The sequence below is a fragment of the Tamandua tetradactyla genome, chromosome 8 (genome assembly GCF_023851605.1).
Source record: "Tamandua tetradactyla isolate mTamTet1 chromosome 8, mTamTet1.pri, whole genome shotgun sequence".
NCBI classification, from domain to species: domain Eukaryota; kingdom Metazoa; phylum Chordata; class Mammalia; order Pilosa; family Myrmecophagidae; genus Tamandua; species Tamandua tetradactyla.
The window spans coordinates 29,238,750-29,264,214 of NC_135334.1; the positions used below are offsets into that span (position 1 = coordinate 29,238,750).

Below are 25,465 nucleotides of genomic sequence, written 5' to 3' on the forward strand. Positions count from 1 at the left end.
TTTTGTTTGCAAACTCCATTTTATTCTTAGTTTATTTGTTTTTTTAAATTAGTACACAAATCTCTGGTACATACAGGCAGCAAAAACTGGTTATCACCACCATTATCCAAAACCTCTGGTATAACACAGTCTTCATGAAAACATATTGTAAGACAAGGAAAATACACAGTAATAATCTCTTTGAAAGCAATGGTTGCAAACATCCATGTTTCTAAGAAAATATAAATTTACATATAAATGTATTTTAAGCAAGCTATATCTCTGACATAAATTCAGACAATAGAAGGAATGTGCAATCGTAATGCTCATTTTATGGAATAGAAAGAAAATAATTATAATTATGAACCTAAGTGTTTATGAACAAGTCCTCTTGGATAAAGCATAAAGATATTTTATCTAATTTACAACTGTCCTGGTCAAAAAGAGCCAAAATGTTAGAAAGTAAGTAGAATTACTATTACCAAGTGATTGAACCCAAATTCTTGAGTGTTCCAAACCTGCTAATTCAGGGTACTGAGCAAGAAGAGAGAACAGTCTTCAGTTTATAAATGAAGACTTTTTAAGGATTAAGCCCTCTACTAAACTTGTTTTTATGAGAGGATCATTTACTTTTTAATCTAAAGTGGCGTAGCAATTATTTTATGAACTCTATAAACATTCTAGCTCCATAATTTACTCAAGGAAAGATAACTTTAGCAGTAGCAGGATGGACTATTCCACACACACGCCAATAGGGAACAATACTATAATTAAGTCAAAAAGCCTCCTAGAATAAAGCCACACACAGTGCATTCAAATAGGCGACTCAATACAGAATGAATTAATAAGTGTTCCTCTTCAGAAGACTCCTCTCCCCTTAAAAACTTGAACGAGGGCCACCAACATATTTTTTTTTGCGGGGTGAAGATGCATGGTCCGGAAATCAAACTCGGGTCTCCTGCATGGAAGGTGAGCATTCTACCACTGAACCACCCATGTACCCACTACCAACACATTTTATACAAGTTACTAGAGCAAAATCATGCAGGAGGGATGCTTAATCACTACTCAGGCCACACCACCTAATGGGGAAAAATGATTTCATTCTGTCCTCTGAACTTAACTTTCATTTTCTATGGAGGCATTGAGGCCATGCAGCTCCTTTTCCACAGAACACACAAGGATTAGAAGACAAATAAGGTAGAGGACCTTGGAAATTTTCTCTGATTTAATTTTCTCTGAAAAATTCCATATAATAATAATAATAATAAGGCTTAGTTGAAAGAAACTGACAAAAAACAATTTAAGAGACAGACATTCAAGATAAATTGAATTGGAAATACAATAACAAAGCTTGACCTGATAACCCCTCATGCTGTCTTACAGTGAAACACTACAATTCATGCAACAAAGAAATTGGTGACATGAAGACATTTTCTCCAAACTTCCTGGGCTAAAAACTGAGACTAATACTGTTTTCTTCAGTTTGCTTTCATAATGAATTGCTCTTGCTTGTGACTGACTTTCCCAAATTTCCCCAATAATTTCTGAGGAGAAATTCTTCAATAGTGAGAAGGTCAGGTAAACTTACATAAAATATCTTTTGGGCTACTTTTGACTGCTGGAGGAGAAATCAAATGAATTACATGAAACTACCTATACAACTAAAGTTGGCAGGTAGATTTGCAATAGGAATTAGTTGTCATTAGTATCCTTGTAATAAAATAAAGCTTGTTCTGAAACCACAAGGGATGGTAAGAAGAGCCTGTATAAAAGTTACTGGGTTCTCTAGAAAATGGACACGTTACAGAGAATGTGAGAATATACAGAACTCACACTCGAGTTATAAAAATAGACATGGTTCTCAGACAAAAAGCAAATAAGTATAAAAGAATTCTCCAAACATGAGCTATTTAAAAAAGACACATCTATATAAAACAACAAGATGTTATCTCAGCACTCCAAAGAGTAATCTGTTGAAATGGTTGAAAAGAGGAGATGAATTGGAGACAGGTCATAAACCCAGAACTGAACTGTCTGACTCTTCTGGCTGGCAGTGTACACTGGTGGTCACAGACAGATTGCTTTGGGGAATATGGAAACAATAGTGGTTGATTAGCTGATGGTGCTTGGTAGATGAATGTGAAAACCCAAGTTACTAAGCTATCTCTGGAAATTTAACTCTTTTCTGTTAGTTTCTACACTTGACAGTGTTGCATATGAGAAAGGATTCTGGTTTTTTTTCACCCAGTCAATCCTGCCATTGACAACTCATGCTTCATGCCCCATGGCTTCAATTGTGCCCTAAAGGATCACCCTAGACTAAATATGTAATAGAATATAACTCCTGGCCTTAAAGTGAGGAGGGGCTGAACAGGAATTCATGCTCAGTACTCATAAATCACAAAGAAATACTGAAATTAATGATCTGTCTCCTTTTGACTGCAAAGGAGGTTCCATGAGCCTGATGGCTAAACAAAGTCATGAGAGAAAGAAAGTCTAGAAGAAATGGGTAGCAGCACCTTTCCATACCCGCCTGAAATTTTAAGGAGCTTTTCACTCCTTATTCCTTCACACACAAAGTTCATCAGCTGTGAGAATAAAAAAGGCTCTAATGTTAAGAGTCCCCAGAGAAAACTGGCAGTACATGAAATATGCCCTGTGTGGGCTAAAGGACAAGGTGCAGAGAACTAGTTAAGACACAAGAGTCAGCCCAAGGTCTGTCCTAATTTTTCTGAGAAGAGTATAGCACAACATGGGCAGCCCTTTTCCCATCCAGTCAACAATTCAGCACCATCCATGACCAGTCCAAAAGATTACTGAAGGGCATGCCTTCATCTTTGGTACCGCCTTATGAGTTATTCTTGGTTTGCAATAACTGCAAGGAAGCAGAAAAGCTGGTACCTTTTTCTTGTCTGTGAGTACAAAGGCTGGGACTCTGCTATAACCACTGAGGCCAATTATAATAATATTGTAACACACAGGAGTGATGTATCCAATTCCCAGGTTCCAGATAATAGCAGCCATGCCCTATGTGGGCAGAATCATCCATTTCCATTAGTTAAGGCCTTCGGTTTGTTGTCCTCAGAGTAAAACAAAACACTGCGTGCATGGACAAGGAACTCCAGGTGAACCCATGGTCTACATTAGGACAGGGATTTTTAAGTACCAGGTATGGCAGGCACAGAAAACAGACTGGCCCACGGCCATCACACTTGGAGAAGCTTGTTTTGGCAGAATGAACTAGAAACTTCTTAGTGTATTCTCGTTTTAGTCCTCTTTCCTGAGTGAAGCAGCCAGGGAGTGACCAGGTTCCAGCCTCCAATCTAATAATCATATTAATTCTCTCCAAGATCTTCTTCCACCCAGGCTACAATTTTCCCTTCCCATCCAGGGATGGCATCATCATCGTGGAAAACCTAGTGAAAGGAAAAAGAGTCGTAATAAAAAATTACAGAGTAGGGTAACAAGCCCTACTGAAAACTGCTGTCGATAAAAATAATACCTCAAACACAAAGAATGAGAAAGTACAGAAGAAAACTTTGATTAGTACCTATGGCCCTTTGGTTTTGTCCTTAAAGTTGTAACTAGTATTTTTTAATATATATGTATAAAATATAAGTATTTATTATATGTGTGAATATTTATTTTATGTTTGTGTATATATTTTTCATGGTTTTTTCTTTCTTTTGAATTTTTAATTCCACGTCTATCAAATGGTAAAATAACACTGCTTCACCGACAGAAACTTTAAAAGTTAATAAATTAATAATTAAAGAGTACTTTTGGGCTTCTTAGGAGAAAGCAATAGTTTAAGTATAAAAAATGAGAAAGGGGGAGATTTTGATCCATGGCATTGTAAAGAAAAGGTTGGAAAGACCAATCTTTTTTATTTTATTTATTTTTATTGACAAAACAACATAAAAATACAAACATTCTTAACATACAAACATTCCATACTTGGTGTAAAATCAATGGCTCACAATATCACATAGTTGTATATTTATCATTATGATAATTTCTTAGAACATGTTCATCACTCCAGAAAAAGAAATAAAAAGAAAAAAGAAAAAATTCATACATACCATACCCCTTACCCCTCCCTCTCATTGACCACTAGTATTTCCAACTACCCAATATATTTTAACCTTTGTTCCCCCTATTTTTGTTCCTATACCCCTTACCACTCCCTTTCACTGATCACTAGTATTTCAATCTATTCAATTTATTTTAACATTTGTTCCCATTATTTATTTTTATCCATATTTTTTACTCATCTGTCCATACTGTAGATAAAAGAAGCATCAGACACAAGGTTTTCACAATCACACAGTCACACTGCAAAAGCTATATCATTATACAATCATCTTCAAGAAACATGGCTACGGGTGAGCCACGGTAGCTCAGCAGGCATGAATGCTTGCCTGCCATGCCAGAGGACCCGGGTTTGACTCTTGGTGCCTGCCCATGTGAAAAAAAAAAAGAAACATGGCTACTGGAATACAGCTCTACAGGGAAAGAACAATCTTAATATGTGTCTTAGATGCCGTTCTTCTCATTTCTTCATTGATTCAGCTCATTTCCTAAGCCACTACTAGAACAGGGTTAGTAAGACATTTCAGTAAGGGAATCTTTACAAATAAAATCCTGATTATTCCAACTTCTTTCATTCTATAACCACAACGAGGGTATTTGCAATTCTTCATAACACAGACATCTCTACCAGGAAAAAAAATTGTCTACATTTGGCAGATGGATTATAAAGAGAAGTACAGGCTGAGAAAATACTCAAGGAGATGGAATCCATTTTCATCACCTGAGGAACTAACACCACATAATCATGCCTGTTTGTTTATTTTGCTCCCTGTAAGCAGAAAGAAGTTTTCTAAGATTAGCTACAGATTAAAAAGGGACATAAAAGTCGATTATGTTTAGATTCTTTTTTTCCCTAACAAAATAAAACTTATCCTTTTTAAATTAAAAATTCTATCCTCATTCTTCATCAAAGTTCAAAGTCCTTGAACTAAAGAATCTATCTCCTTCAAAGGCCATTCCATGACCTTCTAAATCTAGATTAATCAAAGTGTGGTCTGAGATGTTGAGAAATTCCTCTGACCTGCTTAAAGAACTCAGGTAATTCTGGGCACTAGCCTTTGAGTAGGAGGCTGTGGGGTTCAAAATCAACCATTACTAATGCCCAGACTCCCCACAGACTCTGTACCTCCTCTTTGACAGTGCCAAACTCCGGATCCAGCGCTTTGAAATGATACCGGTGATTCCCTTCCCGGTCAATAGCTGCTTTAAAATCTTTCAGTGTCACCTCCCCCAGCCTGCAACAAAAGAAGAGAGCACTAAAATAGATTGTTAATCAATAGGTTGGAAAGATAAGATGTTAACTTTAAATCCAGGCCCATGCTGAAGTTAACAACTACATGCAGAAATAGCACAGCCTTTCAGGTCACTGCCCCTGATAACGCAGAAGATTCACAAACAACCGAGGGTTGGGGAACCAGTCACCACTAAGGGATGAAAATGGCACTACATATGGGGTGATTTTAGAATTTAAAACAGATTTATTGCTTCAACAGCAGCCATTGATTGCAATCAGAGAGAGAGTTTTTGGTCACAACATGGAATTTACTCCAAATCACTCCTCATTTCAGTTATTCAAAATGTCCTGAGAGAATGAAGTTGCTTGAGGTCACCACACAGCTTTCTCTGGTAATAAAATATAAGACTCTAAAATCAAATTTGTTGAACAAGTGTAAATATGTCTAATTTCTCTTGATTTCTTTCTTTGCTACAATATTCCTAGTTCTTCTAACTCAGATTGAATAGGCAGACTTCCTAGAGAAATAGGCAGATTTTTCCCTAGGAAAGGGAAATCCTATAACCTCTCTAGGTAGTTAGTTCCAAAGTTTGAAAATTTTGATTACAAAACCATTTCCCTTAGGAAGGAAAGTTAACTGATATGTTGACTGAGTGTTTGGAAGATTTTTAACATAAATTTTCACTAGAGATTATTATAATTTCTGAAGAGTAACAAAGATCAATGAATAATGCCCCTGGAGTGCAGACTGCAATCCATGGTTATCGGCAGGAGCTTTTTTTTAAAAAAACATTTTTTTATTGTGAAATATAACATATATACAAAATAGCAATAAATTTCAAAGTAGCAAGTAGCTATAGAACAGATTTCAGAGTTTGGTATAGGTTACAGTTCCCCAATTTTAGGTTTTTCCTTTTAGCTGCTCTAAGACACTAGAGGCTAAAATAAATATCAATATAATGATTCAACTGTCATACTCATTTGTTAAATCCTCTTTTCTGTGGTAGCTCCTTCTCCTTTGATCCTTCTCTCAATCTTTAGGGAGTATTTAGGCTATGCCCATTCTAACTTTTTCATGTTGGAAAGACTTGTTGATAATATGGGATAGGGGGATGGAACTAGTTGATACTTTTGGAAAGGGTGGCCCCTCTGGACTTCAAGACTTATCTAGCCTAGGAACCATGTGTAGGTAGTAGGTTTCTAGAAAGTAATCATAGCACATGGAACCTTTGTAGAATCTCAGATAGAGCCCTAGATGTTCTTTAAGGTTGGCAGGAATGGTTTTGGTTGGGTTTGGCAAACCATGGTAAATAGCAATATGCAGCTGAAACTAAGAGTAGCCTTCAGAATAGCCTCTTGACTACTTGAACTCTCTCAGCCACTAATACCTTATTTTGTTACATTTCTTTTCCCCCTTTTGATCAGGAAGGCATTGTCAATCCCACAGTACCAGGGCCAGACTCATCCCTGGGAGTGATGTCCCATGTTGCCAGGGAGACTTTCACTCCTGGATGTCATGTCCAACATAACGGGGAGTTAATGATTTTCCTTGCACAGTTGGGCTTAGAGAGAGAGAAAGGTCGTATCTGAGCAACATAAGAGGTCTTCTGGAAGTAAATCTTAGGCATAACTATAGGTAGGCTTAGTTTCTCTGCTACAGAAATAAGTTTCACAAGAACAAGCCTTAAGATCAAGGGCTTGGTATACTGACTTGGGAGTCCTTAATGTTTGAGACAGTAACTAGGGTTTCCCCAGTGGTAAAACTTAATAGTTCCATGTTTTCTCCCATCCTTCAAGGGACTTTGCTAATAATACTTTTAAATTATCTGCTCACATACACTGGGACATATCCAGATGTTACATTAAGCTATACAGAATTACAAGCCCTCATTTCCATTATGTATTTGAGTTGTTTAAAAAGAGCTATCTAGACAGGCTGAGTTAGACTGTTTTAAGTTTCGGACAAAATAAACCTCTCTTCCTTTGGTTTCATACAGTAAGTGAAGCTCTAAAATATATAATGTCCTCCTAACTTTATATTATTCTGATTTACCTTAGTCCTGACCTGATTGGCTTTATTCTTATCTCTAATTGAAAGGCAGGAGCTATTTGAGCACTTAAAAAAGCTGCTTTTCTAAATTTGGAGCAAAAGTACATAGTTATCAGTTTGGAAGTACTATTATTATATCTGAACCTAGCAGTAGATGATGACCTGTGATGCTTATGCAACTCACTGGTGACAGAGCAGGAACTAGAATCCTTACATTCTATGCTCTTCCCATTGTACCATATTGCTTTCCAAATACCTTCAGCTGGTCAGAGGGCCACCTTAGTTTGGTTTCCCTTCATTTTTTTCAGAGAAATAATGAATCCAGCATCTTACCTCTTTGGTATATTAACCATGAAGGGAGTAAGTGACCGGTCAGTGAAATAGAGCACTTTAGTGCAGGCGCTGCTGATAACTGGAGAACTCTGTGAGTGAGGCAACTCTGAAATCAGAGATAGACTTTTTGGTCACAACATGGAATTTACTCCAAACCACTCCTCATTTCAGTTATTCAAAATGTCCTGAGAGAATGAAGTTGCTTGAGGTCACCACACAGCTTTCAAACCCTGACAAAGACAACGTCCACAGGGTGTGATCCACAGGATGTCATCCATGTGGGCACAACCAAGAGAGGCTTCAGACATGGACAGCATCACTAGGAGTATCATTCTTCATTCATTCCAAGTCCTTCCAGCAAGGGAACATCAACTGCTCTGACAGGCATTGTTACTGAAGGTCAAAGGAGGACAAAGAAGCCTGGCAAAATTTCAGCCAAAGCAGAGTGGAAACACAGCAGGAGCTGCAGACTATCAACATGGAGATTTTGGAGGACATTAGTACAGAATACTCAAGTAATTTAGGAAAGGAGAAACGAATAGGAACAATAACTATTGGAGCAATGTAATCTTATAAATTAAGATCCCAAGATGATTGCTGCTTTCAGTGTAAAAGAAACAAGATCTACCTTATCCTTAGCTATGTAGAATCTTCAGCTTACATTCAACAAGTCTCCTTTTAGAGCTTCTTTTTCTGTCTATGCCTTACATGTTGGTTCTCCGCAGCATTCCATTCTGGGCCTTCTACAGTTTTACACATTCACCCACAAGGCTATGATGTTCCCGTGACTCCAGTCCTTGGCACAACACAGTGGTTGTTTAATAAATATTTATTGAATAAGAGAAAATTCATTTTAGCATTGAAGTGTATATTAAGATTCATTCATTCATTCAACAAACATTTATTGAGCACTTTCTATATGTTAGATTTTGAGAGTACAAAAATCAACTATATTTAGTCCTTATACTCAAAGAGTTTATAGTCTTGGACATACGACAGACTGACTACAAATAATTACAACATCTAAAATCAGATTTGTACAAACTATATGGGATAGCTAAAGATGAAGAGGTTAGTTTCACCTAGGAGAAGTCAGAAAGGCCATACAATTGAAATGACTTTTGAAAAGAATCCTTCAAAAAAAAGAACTCTGTCAGACTAAAACTCTATTTAGATATTAGTCTCAAACTATGGGGATATACTAAATGTGATTGGTATAATCAGGTTGGCATTTTAGAATCAATCTAACAGCAAAGTAAAGTATGGATTGGATGGGAGAAACTCTGGAAACCAGTATTCCTATTAGGAGGCAACTACATCAATCCAAAAGATGAAGTGTCAGAGAAGGGAAGGATCTGAGAGAGCTTTAGAAGGAAAACGTCTTAGGATCTGGGATAAAATTGAACCTAGAGGCTATAAAAGGGAAAGGTAAAAAATGACTCAGAAAAGAGGTGGGATTAGAGATGAAGGTTTAAATATAAACAACACACAAAAGTAGTTAAAGCCATGGGAGATGGAGAAAACACCCAAAGAGAATATGAAAAGGCCTAGGCCTCAAATGGAATCCCAGAGCACACCAACATTTAAGAGTTAAACAGAAAAGGAGAAGAAGAGGAGATTCAGAAAAATTAGTAGTAAGAAACATGGAAGGATAACTGGGGTATTTAGTACACTAAACTTCAAGTCCAATGAGGGCAAATACCAAGTCCACCTTGTTCGTCTCTCTATCATCAGTGTTTAACATAGGTTCAAAATAGATGATCAAAAATATGAGTTGAATGAATACCCGGCTGGCATTAATGCTAAAGGAAAAGAATGCTTCCAAAGACAGACTTGTGAAGAACAGTAAATGTTTTTGAAAAGTTAATGAAAGGTAAGGTTTGAAAAGTAACCACTTGATTTGGCAAAGAGAAAGTCAACACGAATTTACAGAAACAACACTAAGTGGAGTAACTGGGCATAAATCAAACTGTAATAGGTTGAGTAGTGAGGAAGAACAGAGCAAATGCAAACTATTGCTTCAAGAAGTTTAATGTAGGGCAATAAGAGAAATAAGTCAGCAGCAAGTGGGCTAGCAGAGCTGAAGGGGCTCTTCTATCTTCAGATGAGAGGCATCTCAGCTTGTCTGCGTAGATAACACTGGAAGCTATAGAGTAAGACCCTGGTTTATAAACAGCTGTGAATTTATTTATAGTATTTTGAATAAGTACTGCATATGCATGAGAGAATTCTTCCAGTGAGAGAGGAATCAGAATTTTTGAAAGAGAATTTCCAAATACTTAGTCCTATCTACTCTGGCAGTTTACCCTAACCTAGAAAGTACTAGAGTATGATAAGAAGATTTAAAAAATCCCCTCAAAGAAAACAGAAATGAATATTTTAAAGCAATGCTAGAAAAGCAACTGAAATAAATTTTTGATTAAAATAATTTGTTTCATTTACAGCATTTATATTTCACCCAAGAGGAAAAAGATCTGAGATCAGAGGTTTGAGAATGCTATATTATTTACTTTACAAAAAAATTATTTTATATTCCATATTTTTAAAAATATTTTATGTTTTAATTCAGGCTTTATTTTATAATGTTGTTTTAAGAACTGTATAGGTAACATACAACAGTGATTTTAGTCAGCTTTTTACTACTAGTTGGTTTCTACAAATTATTATTTACTTTTAGAATAAACCTGGATAAATTATAAAAACTAAGAAAATGTGCAAGATTATTAAACCAAAAGGTTAGCAACAAGTAAAACAGAAATTACCAGGCAGGATGGATTCCCAATATATTGAAGTGAACAGAAGGGAAAATGTAATTAACAAGCAGGTCAAACTAAAACTTCCCAGCCACAGCCATTAGATGGTGCAAATATTTTGCAAATCAAAAACTAAATAAGCATTCAAAGTTTAAGAAAAATCCTAAAAGAAATTTAACTTCTTACCTCTTTGAAGAACTGGAAAATTTCTGTTCTGCTGTAGAGTGACTTGTGTGTGTATGTGTTCTCATTGTTTTATATTTTGCTTTGTTCAGCGTAAATATTTTGAGTGTGTATATTTTCCAAAGATGTTTTAGTCTTTCGGAATCAACAGCATCCTACCCATGGCTAACTGGCACTTAGGTGCCAGTGATGGTGGTGATGTTGTGTGTCCTCACAGTCCTGGATATAACTAAATAAGAGTGAAAGACTACAAGAAAATTCTATACTCAAAATATTAGTAGCATGAAAAATACTAAATGTCTTGCCTAATATGCTAGGTGAATCTGCTGAGCAATAATGAATACTCACTTGAATTAGGGGGCCAGGACTCCCGGTATCCACTACCTGCTTCAGTTCTGGAGGTCTTGCCCCAAACCTGGGGAGCCACACAAAAATCACAAGGGTTAGGATCATTGGGGGAACTCAACCAAGAAATTTAAATTATAAGTCTACCTGAAATAGTTACTTCTCTCACCATATCTTCTTCCACAGTGTATAAAACTGAACATATTTATCCCAACAATGCACATTTATAAAATGCTTTCTAGTTTCCAGTGCATTTTCTCATATATTATCTCATCGAATACTGTCAGGGCCAAGAGCTTTTTTAGGGGGTGGGGGCATGAGAGTAAGCAAAGAGAGACCCTGTGGGGTCAGGACTCACATTCCTTAAACAGCTATACAGCTGTTAGAAGCAAGAGTCATTATCACGGTGATGGTAACAAACTTTGCAAATGTAATTAATACCACTGCATTGTATACATGAAGGTGGTTAAAATGGATAATTTAAATTAGTATGTATGTTACAACAATGTAAATTTTTTAAGAAAAAAGTTATCATAGGAATAGCTAGAGAAGGAATGGGAAAGAAACTGGGATGGCGATTCCAGGGCATAAGTGACTTGGAAGAGTCTTCTATACCACATAGGGAAGCTCTGGTTGCAAAAGCTGGAGAATTGAGATACAGAGAACTGGAGATCGCCTAGCTGGTGCAAGCAGCCTGACAAATCCCTTTCTAAAGGGAAGCCCCGGAGCCCTGAGAAGTGCTCAGACAGGGAGACAGAGACAAGGAAGTAAGCCAAGGCCAGTTCCTTGAACACCACCCTCACCCACGCAGTGTTGGCCTATAAGCCTCAACTCCCCTCACACCCCAAGCTCCTGAACCCTGTCACCTGTTCCTCTACCATGCTCCAAGAGCCCCCTCATCCTGACCCCCCAATCTGCATGGCCCTGCCCACAACCCTACCCAGTCAGCGTCAGCGTGCATACCTGCCACAGCCCGACACACCTCTCCCGCCCAAGCATACAGTCTTACCCCACCCCTCCTGAGACCTGCACACAGCCCCTGACCCCCACCTCCCCTACCCTCCTCCTGCAGGTGGTCATCAAGGCATCCAGGCTGGAGATCACCTTCAACCCCAGCTACACCCGCCCCCAGTCCATGGAGTCCTGCCACCCCACCCCGCACGACCCCCACCAGCTCTGTATACATCCACATCAGTGTAAAGCCATCCCAGATTCATATACACACACACAGCTGTCACACACACACACACACACCCCCCCCTCCAGCTCTGGGCAAGCACTGACCTGTGCATTCCGGCCACACCTACCCCCAGCCCATGCAGGCTCAACCACGGACCACTGCCCCAAGCTCTGAGCATATGCACAGCAGGTCCTCAACCCATGCACACCAGGGCCCTGGCCCACACATCTGTGCAAGTGCACACCAGGGCCCTGGCCCACACATCTGTGCAAGTGCACACCAGGGCCCTGGCCCACAGACCCACGCAAATGCACAGCCACACCCGCCCTGCCTGGTGCCCATGCATCCATGCACCAGCCTTTTCACCCCTGCACCCCAACCCCCTGCCTCACACCCTTGCCCTACTTCCTAGCACAAGAGCCCTGCTTCCACATCAGACAGATGCTACACAGGCCCCCCTTCATGTGTACCCCTGCACCAAACTCACCCTCCCCACACCGTGGACTACAATCAGAGCCCCACCCACCCGACATCAACTGCCAATGATCCAGATCTGGCAACGCCCACGACCTGTGCCCTGCCCCTACACACTCATACTTCTGCATTCTGGGTCCTCTGGAACCCTTCCCCTGTGCAAGGACACACCTGAGCCCTGACCTCTGTGCCACCTACCCCATACCCTAATACCCACATCCTGCCTACACACCAGACCCCATGTATCTTCTCAGCCACCCATCCTCCTCCTGCCGTGCCCTACCTGTATCCCCCATGCTACACCTTGCTCCAAGGTCTGCCTGAGAGACACCCCACCCCCAAGGCCCCAACCAACACGGCACCTCCATAACCCCATGACCTGCATTCCAGGATCACAGGCACCAGTACAGCATCCCTGACCCATGCCTATACTTGCACTGCAACCTATCACTGCTCTGTTATGCCCCACATTCTGCTCCACATCCATCCCACAAATACAAAGCTTTAGACTACTGAAGGAAATCAATAACCAAAATAACCCTATCAAGATATTTACATTCCTCAAAGGCAACAGAAGATCACTAAGCAATCAAATGCAGATATAGCCCAGCCTAATGACCAACTTAAAACACCAGAGGAGACACAGACTTTGGAACAACTAATCAAAGTTGTTCATATAAATCTAAATAAAATCAACAGGATGGCTAATGACATAAAGGAGATCAAGAAGACACTAGAAGAACATAAAGAGAAATCTGAAAGAATAAATAGAAAAGCAACATATATCACAGAGATTAAAATTGCTTAGACCAAATCAAAGATATACTAGAGACACAAAACAGCAGATTTGAAGAGACAAAAGAAAGATTAAGTGAACTAGAAGACAGGACAACTGATTCTGAACACACAAAAGAGCAAATAGCAAAAAAGATGGAAAACCTTCAAATGGATCTCAAGGAAATGATGAACAAAACAAAGTACACAAATATAAGAATCATGCTATTCCAGAAGGAGAACAGAAAAGTAAAGGGCTAGGAAGATTAATTGAGAATATAATGGGGGAAAATTTCTCAACTCTTATAAAGGACATAAATATGCAAATCAAAGAAGCCCAACAAACTCCAAATAGAATAAATCCAAAGAGGGCTCCCAAGACACATACTAATAAGTTTGTCAAATTCTGAAAAGAAGCAGAAAATCCTGAAAGCAGCAAGAGAAAAACAATCTACTACATACAAGGGAAACTATGTAAGAATAAATTCTTACTACTCAACTGGCACTACGGAGGCAAGAAGGCATGGAAACTTCCAACCAAGAATACTGTACCCTCCAAACTGTCCTTCAAAATGAAGGAGAGATTAAAATTTTTACAGACAAACAAATGCTGAAAGAATCTGTCAACAAGAGATCAGCCCTACAAGAAATACTAAAGGGAGTCTGGGGGCCGAAAAAAAAAAAAAAAAAAGACAGGAGAGGGAGATCTGGAGGAGGGCACAGCACTGAAGAATATCAGTAAGAGTAACTTAGAGGATAAAAAAGAGAAAGAGGGATTATAATATATAGATCTGACAAAATTCAAAGGACAAGATGGTAGATTCAAGAAAGGCCTTTACACTAATAACTTTGAATGTTAACAGACTAAATTTACCAATTAAAAGATACAGAGTGGCATAATGGATTAAGAAATATAATCCAGCTATATGCTACTTTCAAAAGACTCGTCTTAGACACAAAGATACAAATAGATCTGAAGTGAAAGGATGGGAAAAGATGTTCCACGCAAGCTGTAATCAAAAGAAAGCAGGAGAAGCTATACTAATATCAGACAAAATAGATTTTAAATGTAAAGACATCATTATGGCTAAGAGACAAAAAAGGACACTACTATTAATAAAAGGGACAAGTCACCAAGAAGAAATAACAATCTTAAAATGCTTACACCCCCAATCAAAAAGCTCCACAGTATCAACAGACAAATAAAGCATATGGATTAAAAATAAATAAATAATAGGGGGAATAAATTATAAAATAAATTTAGTAGATTGAAATGCTAGTGATCAATGAAAGGGAAGAGTAAGGAGTATGGTATGTATGAATTTTTTTCTGTTTTCTTTTTATTTCTTTTTCTGAATTGATACAAATGTTCTAAGAAATGACGATGATGAATACACAACTATGTGATGATATTGTGAGTTACTGATTATATATGCAGAATGGAATGATCATATGGTAAGAATGTGTTTGCTTTAATTAAAAAAAAAAAAGGTCCAAAGTACATGAAACAAACATTGGCAAAACCGAAGGGAGCAATAGACATATCAACAATAGTAGCAGAAGACTTCAATACACCACTCTCCTCTATAGACAGAATAATCAGACAAAGGATCGGCAAGGAATAGAGAACTTAATTTGATTAATGAATTAGACCTAATAGATATATATAGATAGTTATACCCAAAATACCAGAATATACATTCTTTTCTAGTGCTCATGGAAGATTCTCCAGGACAGATCATTTGCTGGGGCACAAAATAGGTCTTTATAAACCAGCATCATATTCAATGAAGAGAGACTGAAAGCTTTACCTCTAAAATCGGGAATGAGACAAGGATGCCCACTGTGACCAACTATTATTCAACACTGTACTTGAAGTTCTAGCGAGAGCAATCAGGCAGGAAAAAGAAATAAAAGGCATCCAAATTGGAAAGGAAGAAGTAAAACCCTTTATTTGCAGATGACATGAAACTGTATTTGGAAAAACTACAACAAAATTACTTTTGCTAATAAAGTAATCTACAACAAAATCTACAACAAAATTACTTGAGCTAATAAATTCAGCAAGGTGGCAGGATATAAAATTAATGTGCAAAAATCAGTAATATTTCTATACATAAGCAATGATCTAACTCCAGGAGCCAATTATGGAAAAATTCCATTCAAAATAGCAACTAAAAGATCAAGTATCTAGGAATGAACTTAACTAGGGATGTAAAGGACTTGTACACAGAAAACTACCTAACATTGCTAAAAGAAATCAAAGATCTAAATAGGTGAAAAGACATTTCCTGCTCATGGATAGGAAGGTTAAATATCGTTAAAATGTCAATTCTATCTAAATTAATCTACAGATTCAATCCAATAGCAATGAATATTCCAACAACCTACTTAGAAGACTTGGAAAAGCTAGTTACCAAATTCATCTGGAAGGGAAAGAGACCCCAAATAGCTAAAAGCATCCTAAAAAAGAAGTAGAAGGATTAACACTCCCCAAATTTAAAACTTACTGTAAAGCCACAGCAACACCAGGTGTAAATAATGGGGGGATGGACAAGAGTTAAGGGGAGGTTTGGATTTTCTATTTGGTGAGAGAGTGTTTACTGGTTATTTTTCTACTTGTTGAAGTGTACCTTGAAAATCATTGCTCTTTTTTCTTTTCTTTGTACATACTGTTAAATATAACAATAAAAAATGTTTGTTTTTTTTTAATTATCACTAACTCCTCCCCTGGATTATCATATCATGATGAATAGTCAGCTCCACTAAGGAGAAAACCAGAGAGAAAAACAACTGCAACGTTCAATAGGATCTTACATCTTTTAAAACAGCCTTCAACTAAATTAAAACTCATAATGCCAAGTCCCCTCAAGATCTTGTCTAAATAGAGAGACACGATAGAAAGAGGCACACCCTTCTTTCTTGTTTCTTCTGGGTCTCCACAGCATGCATGCGCTCCATGAGGCTGGAGATGCCCTGCTCCAAACTGTCGATGGTGTGGTGCTGAGGGTCATGGCCACTGAAGCTGTTGCGCAGGCTGCGTAAAGCATCACGAACAAGCTGCAGGTCACTGGTCTGTGGGCAAAAACAAGGTGATACTGGCATGGCACAGTGCCATAATATTAACCAGGACCCCACTGCTGGGTTTAAGAAGATTCAGGACAGAGAGTTTCAGGACAGATCTTTTATTTGGGGCAGGGTGGGAGCTGACTGTAGAAAACTTTCTTCCACAGAAGTAGGTCATTTGTTTGCCCACTAATTCATAATTCTGAAGAATAACAAATGTTTCCCATCTCTACACACTCAACAGATGCTAGAATTGGGGAAATGGAATACGAAAGGCCTAAGTTACTTGTGATGGGGCTGGGGTACTCTCCTGGTTTCAGCTAGACATGGTAGGTCTATACCCAAATCCTAAGAACCTACCCCTCTGTGAGTGAAGGAAGCAGCTCCTTTTCCTGCCATTGGTAGGTGAAAACCATTGCTTTGAGAGTTGTGACTGTTGTAGTTGGTTACCTATAGCAACAAGAAAAAGGATGCTTGCTTTAGGAGAGAATTCCAAGCCAAGATAAATATCCTGTCTTAATTTTCTTCTTTACATTCATCACTTCCTATATATAATTATTTTGTTTAAGACCTCTTTCTATCAAAAGGTAAGCTTAATGAGGGCAAAGATGTTTTCCCCTTTTGTCCACTGCTATAGTTGCAGCACCTGACATGCTGAATGAATGAAGTGGAAAATTCAGCTGACAGCCCCCAACACACCTCCTGCTGTGGCCACTGGAGGACCTCACATTTGTGAGAAGAGTTGCAATACTGCACCAGCACCACCTACCTTTGCTTCAGTAATAAAAAGATAATAAAAGGAGCCAAGATGAAATAGCCAGGAACACTATACAGAACTGCTGGGTCCATGTCAGTGACCAGACACACAGTGTACACCACTCTGGACCAGCTGGACCGGCTGCGAGCCCCCCCCAGAACCGTGAGTTCCCCAAGCCACAGTGGCCGGAGCCCCTCCCCCACAGGCTGCTTCCCAGAGGGGAAAGGAAAGAGACTTCACCAGTGGCAGGGGCTAAGTGCAACCAAGCTCCAATTGTGGAATTAATTAACTAATTCTGCCTGCTAAAAATAGGTCCCCAGCTCAGCTGAACCTGGAGTAAAAGCAGAGGTCGCTGGTTTTTGAACTGGTGCAGGGCTGACAGGAAAAGAAAAGAAAAAAAAAAACAGAGGTTTTTATGGATTTGAAAAGGTCTAGGCCCTGAGGGAAAGGAGGGGGCACATAGGACCTGGAGATACACAGAATATGTACCAACTTAAGCTCCTGATTGGCAAACTCGAGGAACAGGGGTCCTGCTCTGAAAAGGATTTTTCTTTTTCTTTTTTGTGGCTGTGTTTTTATAGCTTGACTACTCTTCAGATACAGCTACAAGGCTTCTTGGGCTTCAACTGCCCCAGGCATAGGCAGTATTAAGCTCGTTTGAGTGTTTGTCTGGAGCCTGTGCCTTCCCCAGGAGAGGTGTGGGGCCCAGCTCAGGTGGATTCCCTTCCTCAAGGAATTCAGACCTCAGGGTCTGGAAAAGTGAAGCGATTAAAACCAGCCTACAACCTCTCCTCTGTCTCCACCATGCCCCCAGCAGGGAGAGTCAGCTGAAGTTAAAGGTCACATCACCCTATGCTGGTGGGACCCGCAGGCAGACAAGCGCCACATACTGGGCAGCATAGGAAAAATGGAATCCAGAGGCTTCATAGGAAAGTCTTTCAACCTGCTGGGTCTCACTCTCAGGGAAAACTGAAGCAAATGACTCTTTCCTCCTGAGAGGAGGCCAGTGTGGTCTGGGAAAATCTGGCTGGGGTCTATAATACCTAAGTAGACCCTCCTAAGGGGGAAAAAAAGGCATCATACAGGCAGGGCAAGAAACAAGAAGAAAAAAACTATTTCCATTTTCCCAATGAACCTTATTTTTAAGGTTCAGAAGTGAAGCCACTCACTCAAGGTCACACAATGTGTAAGTGGTAAAGCTAGAATTTGAAACCAGAGTAGTTTCCTATTCTGGAATCTGCACTCTTACCCACCTCAACATACAACATCCTAACAAACTGAACAATGACCTCGTCTTCTTTCAGCTCTGAATCAGAAACAGAATCTCCCTCTTTGCTCTTGTAAACATGGCAGGGACATGTTTGTTACCTCCTCTGCCTCTCTTTTCATACAGTGAGCCAAGAGGACATCTTTGTGTTCCAGCTCCCGCTCTAGATCTACCTGCAAAAGAGAGACTAAATCAAAAAAAGATTTTTTCAGTCCAAGGGTACAGAAAAATATGTAGCTCAATTGTTCTCACCTGCTGGTAACTGGCTTCGGAGAGTTTCCGGAGTGCTTCTTCCAACTTGACCTGGTGCTGCTGAAGAAGGCGGTCCTTCTGCCCCAGATCTTTCTGCAATGGAGATAAGAGTTTTCAGATGTGTGGCAAGACCAAGGGCATGGAGTACTCCACCCTTTGCGATGCAATTTCCACCTGAGTAAAGTAGAGCCTCTGGGTAAACAGTCCTTTCCTAAAGCTCTATCAGGAAGACATTACATGCCATAATAATCTTACATTAATTTGTTTATTAATCTTCCAATAAACAAAGGATTATTAGAAGGGTAAGGAAGAAGGGAACTACCATTTGCAGGGGGACCACTAACTCAGGTTTCCAGACTCCTAGTTCTGTGCTCCATCTCTTAGCCATGCTATTTATTAGAGTTAGTGAATTAAGGAAACATAAAAAAAGATTTCCTTGCAGAAAACAAAGAAGAAAACAGGATACTTAAGTGCTCTTTGAGCAACAGCAACAATGGGCAACAATCAAGCTATTCATAAAAGGGCAGATGGAAATCATTTCCAAACTGATGTTTCTTCTTACTTTATATTCTCCCAAGAGTCGGTTCCTCTCATCTAGCTTCCTCTGCAGATCCACCTGCAAGAAGGATCAGAGAGAATTCACTAGCACAGAAGTATTGTCTATGAACCCCACTAGGAAACCAGCTGCTTAGCAAAGAGTTGATGTTGGCAGTGACAAAATATAGTGCAGAGATGGCATGGTTATGGTAAAAACACACAGCTCCTTTTCAAGTCATTATTTAGATGATCAGACTGTAGAACACAAGCCTCTGTGCAGGTTTGAAAAGATTTATGTACCCTAGAAAAGCCATGTTTTAATCCTAATTTTTTTTGTGAGAGCAAGGGTTTCCTCTAATCCCTATTCAGTGATATAGGTTGGAAATTTGACTAGGTTATTTCCATGGAGATGTAACTCAATCAATTGTGGGTATTAAAATTGATTAGACGGAGATGTGTCTCCACCCATTCTAAGTGGGTCTTGATTAGTTTATTGGACTCCTATAAAAAAAGAAGTATTTTGGAGAAAGCTTCAGAACACTGTAGAACCACGAAACAGAGAGTCCACCAGCCAGTGTCTTTTGGAGATGAAGAAGGAAAACACCTCCCAGGGAAATTCATGAAACAAGAAACTGGAAGAGAAAAATGTGCCCTTCCAGCCAAGAGAGAAACCCTGAATGTCATCGGCCTCCTTGAACCAAGGTATCTTTCCCTGGATGCCTTAGAGTGGACATTTCTAAAGACTTGTTTTAATTTGGACAATTTCATAGCCTTAGAACTGTAAACTAGAACTTATTAAATTCCCCTTTTTAAAGCCCATCTCGTTTCTGGTATATTACATTTCAGAAGCTAGCAAACTAGAACAGTCTCAGTGTCTCAGGGTGGTTTGGGCTTTCACCTAGGAAAAGACAGAGATGAGCCTGACAGGGAATAAAAATAATTGCAGACACTGAGAGCAGGCATCCCAGATGTAAGAAAAGAGAGATCAGGATGGCAGATCTAATAGGATCACAAGGCCTTATTCTGCTGCTGGGACTGAATGAGGTAAGAGATCTCATTCATTTAACTTACATTCTGGTTGTGCAGCTCATCTTTGTCCATATTTGCCCTCAGTAGTTCCTGTTTAAGCTGAAGAACAGATGTGTCCTGCTGAGTCAATCTCTGCTGTAAAGCATCCTAGGGAAGAATACATACCAATTATTGTGGTCCCAATTAGCCAATCAGCTGATTAGTAAGCTATTAAACCTCTTATTGTATGTCCAGTATTGGTTTTGTTAAACCAGGAGTATAAGGGTTCTTACCATAAGGAGTTGAGCAAGAGTTTTACTGGTCCCCTCCAGGACACTAGCATCTTACTGATTGCTCTATCAAACTGACCAAAACCTGAGTCTTCTTTCACCTCCCACTCACATCTACCCTCCACTTCATTCCTGATGTCCCAGAAAGAAGAGTGGCCTTTGGGATCAGATAGTCCTATATCTAAATTAAAATTCTATCACTTAGTACTTTTGTGATCTTAGACAACACACTCTCCCCTTTCTACCTTGCTTTCTCATTTATATTTTGGATATATATATATGTATATATCTTTCATCCATATTAGTTCTTTTTTAAAAAAATATTTTTATTGAGATATCTTCACGCACCATACAGTCCATCCAGAGTACATAATCAATGTCTATCATCACCATGATCATTTTTAGAACATTTGCATCACTCCAGAAAAAGAAAGAAAAAAGAAAAAAGAAAAAAATCATATATCCCATATCCCTCAACCCTCCCTCTCATTGACCACTATTATTGTAATCCACAATAAGAAAATCCAATTTTTCTTAACCCTTATCCCCCTTCTATTATTTATTTATGTATTGTCCATGTATTTTTTTGCTCATCTGCCCATACCCTAGAAAAAGGGAGCATCAGAGACAAAGTTTTCACAATCACGTGGTCACACTGTAAAAGCTATATAGTTATATAAACATATTCAAGAATCAAGGCTACAGGAACACAATTCAACAATTTCAGGTACTTCCCTCTAGCCACTCCAATACACCATATGTTGAAAATGGATATCAATATAATGCATAAGAATAACCTCTAGAATAACCTCTTGGCTCTGTTTGAAATCTCTCAGTCACTGAAACATTATTTTGTCTCATTTCTCTCTTCCCCTTTTGGTCAAGAAGACTTTCTAAATTTTGGTTCATCCCTAGGAGTCATGTCCCATGTTGCCAGGGAGCTTAATATCCCTGGAAGTCATGTCATAGCTGGAGGGCAGTGAGTACACCTGCTAATTTGGCTTAGAGAGAGAGGCCACATCTAAGCAAAAAAAGAGATTCTCCAAGCATGACTCTTAGGTATAATTAATAAGTAGGCTTAGCTTCTCCTTTGTAGGAATAAGTTTCATAGGGGTGAGCCCCAAGATTGAGGGCTCAGCCTATTAAATTGGTTGTCCCCACTGCTTGCGAGAATATCAGAAATTCCCCAGATGGGGAAGTTTAGTATTTCTTCCTTTCTCCCCAGTCCCCCAGGGGGACGTTATAATACTTTTTTTATTCTCTGCCCAAATTACTCTGGGATATATCAGGGCATCACACTAACCTGTACAAACTAACATGATCTCACTCCTTATTCAAGACTCCATGTAATTATGGTGTTCAAATAAACTGAACATACAAGTTAAATTAGGTAATGCACTACCAAAAATATAAACTTTACACCAAACAAACAACTCTTTCTTTGGTTTTACACAGAAGCTGAACTTTTAAAATATAGACCATATCATCCTTTACCCTGTATTCTGATTTACCTTAGACCTTTCCAGATCAGCTTCATTCATATCTAGTAGAAGTCTGATTACTTTTTCAACTTTTTTCACAGTTGCTGTATAGGGTAACACTGACTTTAATAGCTTCAGAGTTCTGATTCTATGTCTCAGGTGTTACACAAAACCAAAGTTCCAGGGAATGACCATGTTATACACAAATAGTTCAGAATCTCAAAATTTAAAAATAACCATTACAACTCTGGAATAGATGTGACTGCTATAAGAGCTTACAATCTAGGAAACTTTACAATAGGTCCCAACCTGATGACCCACGCTTTTGACTTCAGTTCTCCAACTTTGCATATTATAGTTAGTCCATATGAAGGAGGCATGATAATATTTGTCTTTTTGTTTCTGACATTTCATTCAACATACTGTCCTCAAGGTTTATTCACCTAGTTGCATGCCTCACATATATTAATTCTTTTTCCTTCTACCTCTCTGCACAGTCTCTACTTCCTAGAGGGTTGGGCCCTATCCCTGCCTGCCCACCCAGTTCATTTAGAATCCCTCCAACCATTCCCACCCTGCTTTCCAGAGATCTCTTCTGCCCTGCTTCCACTGGCCTCCAATGCCTAGTCTGGACCAGGATTGAGATTATACAGTTCTACTGCTCAGAAGTGCTCTTAGACTGATAGTTCCTCCTCCCAAATTCCAAACGTGTTACCAGCTTTAGTTCATCTTTCCCTCACCTTGTACTCTCTGAGTTTCTACCAAGCCTAAGAAAAGGTGGGCTGAATACACTTAATTGTGAGCATCAGCTACAATGCATTTCACAATCATGGTGACTTTTAATGGAACTAATGGACTTAGGATGCTTCTCCCTGCTTTCAGTTTATTAGCCCTGACTTTTCTCTCTTTACAAATGGCAGAGACCCTGGAGAATGTGGGGCCCCCTTCTGAAATATGCTACCTACCCTGACAGAATATGGCAAAGACAGTCGAAAATGGCTTTGGCATCCATACTGCTTCCCAGACTGTGCTCCATAGGATGTTAGTTAAGTGTTCTAGGCAAGAAAAAATGCTTCTTCCTTAGAACTGAAGGGGAATATTTTACATATAGAGATAATCAAGGTGACACAGAGAGGGAAGTGACAGCACCATGAGTCATAGCTACCAGGAATAAGTCTCAAGGAAACAAAGGTGTCTTCTACAACATGTCTTACTTCCCACCTGCAAAGCCGTTTTTTTCCCAAAGTCCCAGAGCCCAATAAAGGCACCAAGCAAAACTGTACACAAAAAGACTACAGAACCCAACTATCCTCCTACTGCCCACTCTCACCAATAGACTACTTTTCCTAGCAGACACTTTATTTCAAGAGTTGAAAGCCTTTCTCCTTACCTTTATCCCACGTAAGTTTCTGGCTTCTTGTTTATATTTCAGCAGCTCCTTCTGTAAACCAAATATAGTTAGATCAGATGGTAGATCTGGGTTGCTTCAGAAGCATTACCACATTCTGTCAGTAGGAGGACAATATCTAGATGAACATTTCATAAAAAATTACCCTCTACTAAAGCAGAAAGAAGATCTGGTTCAGAAAGCAATAAAGGGTGACCCAAAGAAACAAGAGGAGGGTCCATTCCATTCTTTCCTGAGGCACCTAGGTTCAACTGCTCCCAGGTAGTGAAGAGAGTCATTACAAGAAAGAAAAGGCCATACATTCCCATAGGCTTTCACGCCTCTATTTAATAATCTTCACTGAGAGGAAAACCTTATAATAATCTAAATTCCTCTCACTGAACTATATGATCATATCTTAATATGCCTACCCTTAATATCATTCAGTAATTATCTCAGTTCTTAATGTGCAGCAATGAGTCAGAGTGCTTTTGATTCCCTAAGAAGGTGTTCTGGTTTGATATGATGTGTGTACCCTAGAAAAACCATGTTTTAATCCTAATCCCATTTTGTAAAGGCAACGTTTCTCCTAATCCCTATTCAGTATTGTATGTTCAAATCTGTAATTAGGTCATCTCCCTGGAGATGTGATTTAATCAATAGTGGTTGTTGAACTGGATTAGCTAGAGGCATGTCTCTACCCATTTGGGTGGGTGTTGATTAGTTTCTGGAGTCCTATAAAAGAAGAAACATTTTGGAGAATGAAGGAGATTCAGAGCAGAATAACATAGCCCTGAGAGGCAGAGTCCACCAGCCAGCGACCTTTGGAGATGAAGAAGGAACATGCCTCCCGGGGAGCTTCATGAAACAGGAAGCCAGGAGAAGAAGCTAGCAGATGATGACATGTTCACCATGTGCCCTTCCAGATGAGAGAGGAACTCTGACTGTGTTCGCCATGTACCCTTCCAATTGAGAGAGAAACCCTGAACTCCATCGGCCTTCTTGAACCAAGATATCTTTCCCTGGATGCCTTAGATTGGACATTTCTATAGACTTGTTTTTATTGGGACATTTTCTCAGCCTTAGAACTGTAAATTAGCAATTTAGTAATTCCCCTTTTTAAAAGCCATTCGGTTTCTGGTATATTGCATTCCAGCAGCTAGCAAACTAGGACAGGAGGTATTGTTCTTTATGGTCCAAACAAAATCACATTTAGCCTAATAATGAAATACTGAATAATCAACCTTTTTAAAAAGAGATTAAACATATGTACATGAGGATTCTCACAGGAAAGAGACTTCGGTGGGAAACACCCATAACCCAGTATCCACTCTCTTCTTTTCCTATTGCATCACAACAAGAATTTATAATTAACAAATCTAAAATCGGGATTAACCTGGATCTACAGATGAGCTTTAAAGTTCCTTAATTAAAAATTCTGGTCTGGGAGTGTGCTTACATATTTCTGGGGAGGGGGTCAGAGGCTTTAGTTATATATAACCCGCAAAGTTAAGAAACACTGAGCTAAAAGAATTCTGGAAAGTATTCATTAAAAAAGGCTATACCTAATAATATTAGAAAATTTCTTCTTTTAATTAAAAAAAAGAATTATGAAGCATCTCAAACGTATAGAAGTAGTAGTACACCTACTACCCACCACCAACATTAAAAAGGTATCACCATTTTACTATATTTAGGACAGCTGTCTCTCTTTCAATTAAAGGCATAATACAGATGCAGATATAGTTAAACTGCAACTCTGAACACAAACTCTGTAACTACTTGTTGAAGAATGCTTTGAAAATTATTGCTTTTTTCCTTCTTTGCTTTGTATATATATTATTTATTATTTATATTTTTTCCTGCATGGGCAGGCACAGGGAATCAAACCCAGGTTTCCAGCATGGCAGGCGAGAACTCTGCCTGCTGAGCCATCATGGCCCGCCCTGTATATATGTTATATAATATGATATAAAAAGTTAAAAAGAAAAGTAAATGCAACATTAAAAAGGATTGAGAT

At 39.0% G+C, this 25,465-nt stretch overlaps 1 protein-coding gene across 18 annotated transcripts in view; it reads right to left on the reverse strand.

Moving 5' to 3' along the window:
• The window catches only part of DIXDC1 (DIX domain containing 1), an 88,164-nt gene continuing 62,699 nt past the window's right edge, over nucleotides 1-25,465 (reverse strand). For 7 of the 18 annotated variants that reach the window (XM_077112947.1, XM_077112948.1, XM_077112952.1 and 4 more), the window contains 11 exons: nucleotides 23,449-23,499; nucleotides 20,351-20,455; nucleotides 19,305-19,358; nucleotides 18,743-18,835; nucleotides 18,592-18,663; nucleotides 16,827-16,916; nucleotides 16,314-16,475; nucleotides 10,976-11,042; nucleotides 7,692-7,797; nucleotides 5,201-5,309; nucleotides 3,423-4,440 (listed from right to left, as the gene is read on the reverse strand). In XM_077112947.1, coding sequence (XP_076969062.1) covers nucleotides 4,327-4,440; nucleotides 5,201-5,309; nucleotides 7,692-7,797; nucleotides 10,976-11,042; nucleotides 16,314-16,475; nucleotides 16,827-16,916; nucleotides 18,592-18,663; nucleotides 18,743-18,835; nucleotides 19,305-19,358; nucleotides 20,351-20,455; nucleotides 23,449-23,499 — 1,023 coding nt within the window. In that variant the 3' untranslated portion in view covers nucleotides 3,423-4,326. The other 11 variants (XM_077112950.1, XM_077112940.1, XM_077112958.1 and 8 more) reach the window with 7 other exon arrangements.